At 50.9% G+C, this 1,608-nt stretch overlaps 1 protein-coding gene across 1 annotated transcript; it reads left to right on the top strand.

The window, feature by feature from the left end:
• Positions 1-81: 81 nt before the first annotated feature.
• Positions 82-1,562, top strand: LOC108780007 (uncharacterized; the record flags this gene model as incomplete). The annotated part of the gene is made up of 1 exon (XM_018547608.1): positions 82-1,562. A coding segment is annotated over one exon (1,481 nt), but the record flags the coding sequence as incomplete, so codon positions are not given.
• Positions 1,563-1,608: the final 46 nt, after the last annotated feature.

Below are 1,608 nucleotides of genomic sequence, written 5' to 3'. Positions count from 1 at the left end.
GCTAGACACCACACGCTTCTTCATGACGCGTACGTTGCCTCGAAACCTGCCGAAGTCAGCACGTTGTCCGCCGTGCAACAGGACGAAGATTGCAAGGCCATTCTACTAGCAACTGCTAGGCTCACCGTCGCCGACCGTCACGGGAATCCGCATCCAGTGAGAGCTCTAATTGACCAAGGATCAGAAGTTTCACTGATCTCCGAGGCGCTCGTGCAACATCTGCGTCTGCCTAGGTCCCGAGCGGAGGTCACTATCTTCGGGATTGGCGGCTCTAAGTCCGGATTTACTCGAGGAAAGGTAACTCTCAATCTCATTTCCAAGGTCAACGGACAGCAAGTCAAAGCTGTCGCCTTCATCCTTCCAAGACTCTCTCTCTACCAAGGGGCGGCGATCAGACACGCAAGGTCGTGGCCTCACATCAAGGATCTTCAACTCGCGGATCCAGAATTTATGGCCACCGACCCTGTCGAATTGCTACTTGGTGCGGAGGTCTGTTCGATTATCTTGCAAGATGGCCTTCGAAAGGGTGACCCTCAAACTCCTGTTGCTCAGCGAACACTCTTTGGGTGGATTCTTTCAGGGGGTTGTGGAGAAAATCAGATTGCAGCCTTACGCAGCTCTTTCCAGTGTACCGCAGATCATGACTTGACTGCGCTTGTGCAACAATTTTGGGACCAAGAGAAAGAACCTACCGCTTTCCTCGCACCCTCGCCCAACGAGCAATTATGTGAAAAAATCTTCTCTCAAACGCATACCCGCACGGAAACAGGGCGATATATGGTGCGTCTACCATTCGCCTCGATACCAACTCCCCTCAATGATACATGTCACTCCGCCCAACGAATGCTGACTGCTATGGAGAACAAGTTCAAACGTAATACTCGGTTCGGGGAGCTCTACCGGGACTTCCTGAAAGAGTACGAACAATTAGGGCACATGGAGTTGACATCAAAATCATCGGATTCTCAAGAACAAGGCAAGTGTTACCTACCTCACCACGGAGTGCTGCGAGAGTCAAGTGCTTCGACCAAACTGAGGGTGGTATTCAACGGATCGCAGCCTGCGAAGACTGGCAAGTCCTTGAATTCTCAGTTATTGACCGGTGCCAATCTTCTGCCTCCACTCGCTGACTTACTGACGCGATGGCGATGGCATCGGTATGTATTCGTCGCTGACATTGAAAAAATGTATCGTCAGATACTCGTGTTTCCAGAAGACCGCGAGTATCAGCGTATTCTTTGGCGTCAAACAGAAAACGATTCAATTAACGAGTATAAATTAAACACTGTAACGTACGGTCTTTCATGCGCGCCATTTCTTGCCATTCGCACTCTCCGCCAGCTGGCCGATGACGAAGGATTGAAATTTCCGCAAGGTTCCGCTGCATTGCGACGCGACAGTTACGTTGATGATATCGTGACTGGAACGCACACCAAATCCCAATCAATAGCGTTACAAACGGAACTCCGTCAGCTCTGCATGGCGGGCGGGTTTACGTTAAAAAAGTGGGCCGCCAACTGTCTCGAAACCCTCGTTGGAATACCAGCAGACCATTGTCTCATGTCAGCATCACACTTATGGGAGCACGAAAGCCACTCCACCCTGGGA

Source organism: Cyphomyrmex costatus, unplaced genomic scaffold, assembly GCF_001594065.2.
Source record: "Cyphomyrmex costatus isolate MS0001 unplaced genomic scaffold, Ccosl1.0 C2303717, whole genome shotgun sequence".
Lineage (NCBI taxonomy): Eukaryota > Metazoa > Arthropoda > Insecta > Hymenoptera > Formicidae > Cyphomyrmex > Cyphomyrmex costatus.
The sequence above is the reverse complement of the archived record's forward strand: the minus strand, read 5'-3'. Positions and strand labels throughout refer to the sequence as shown.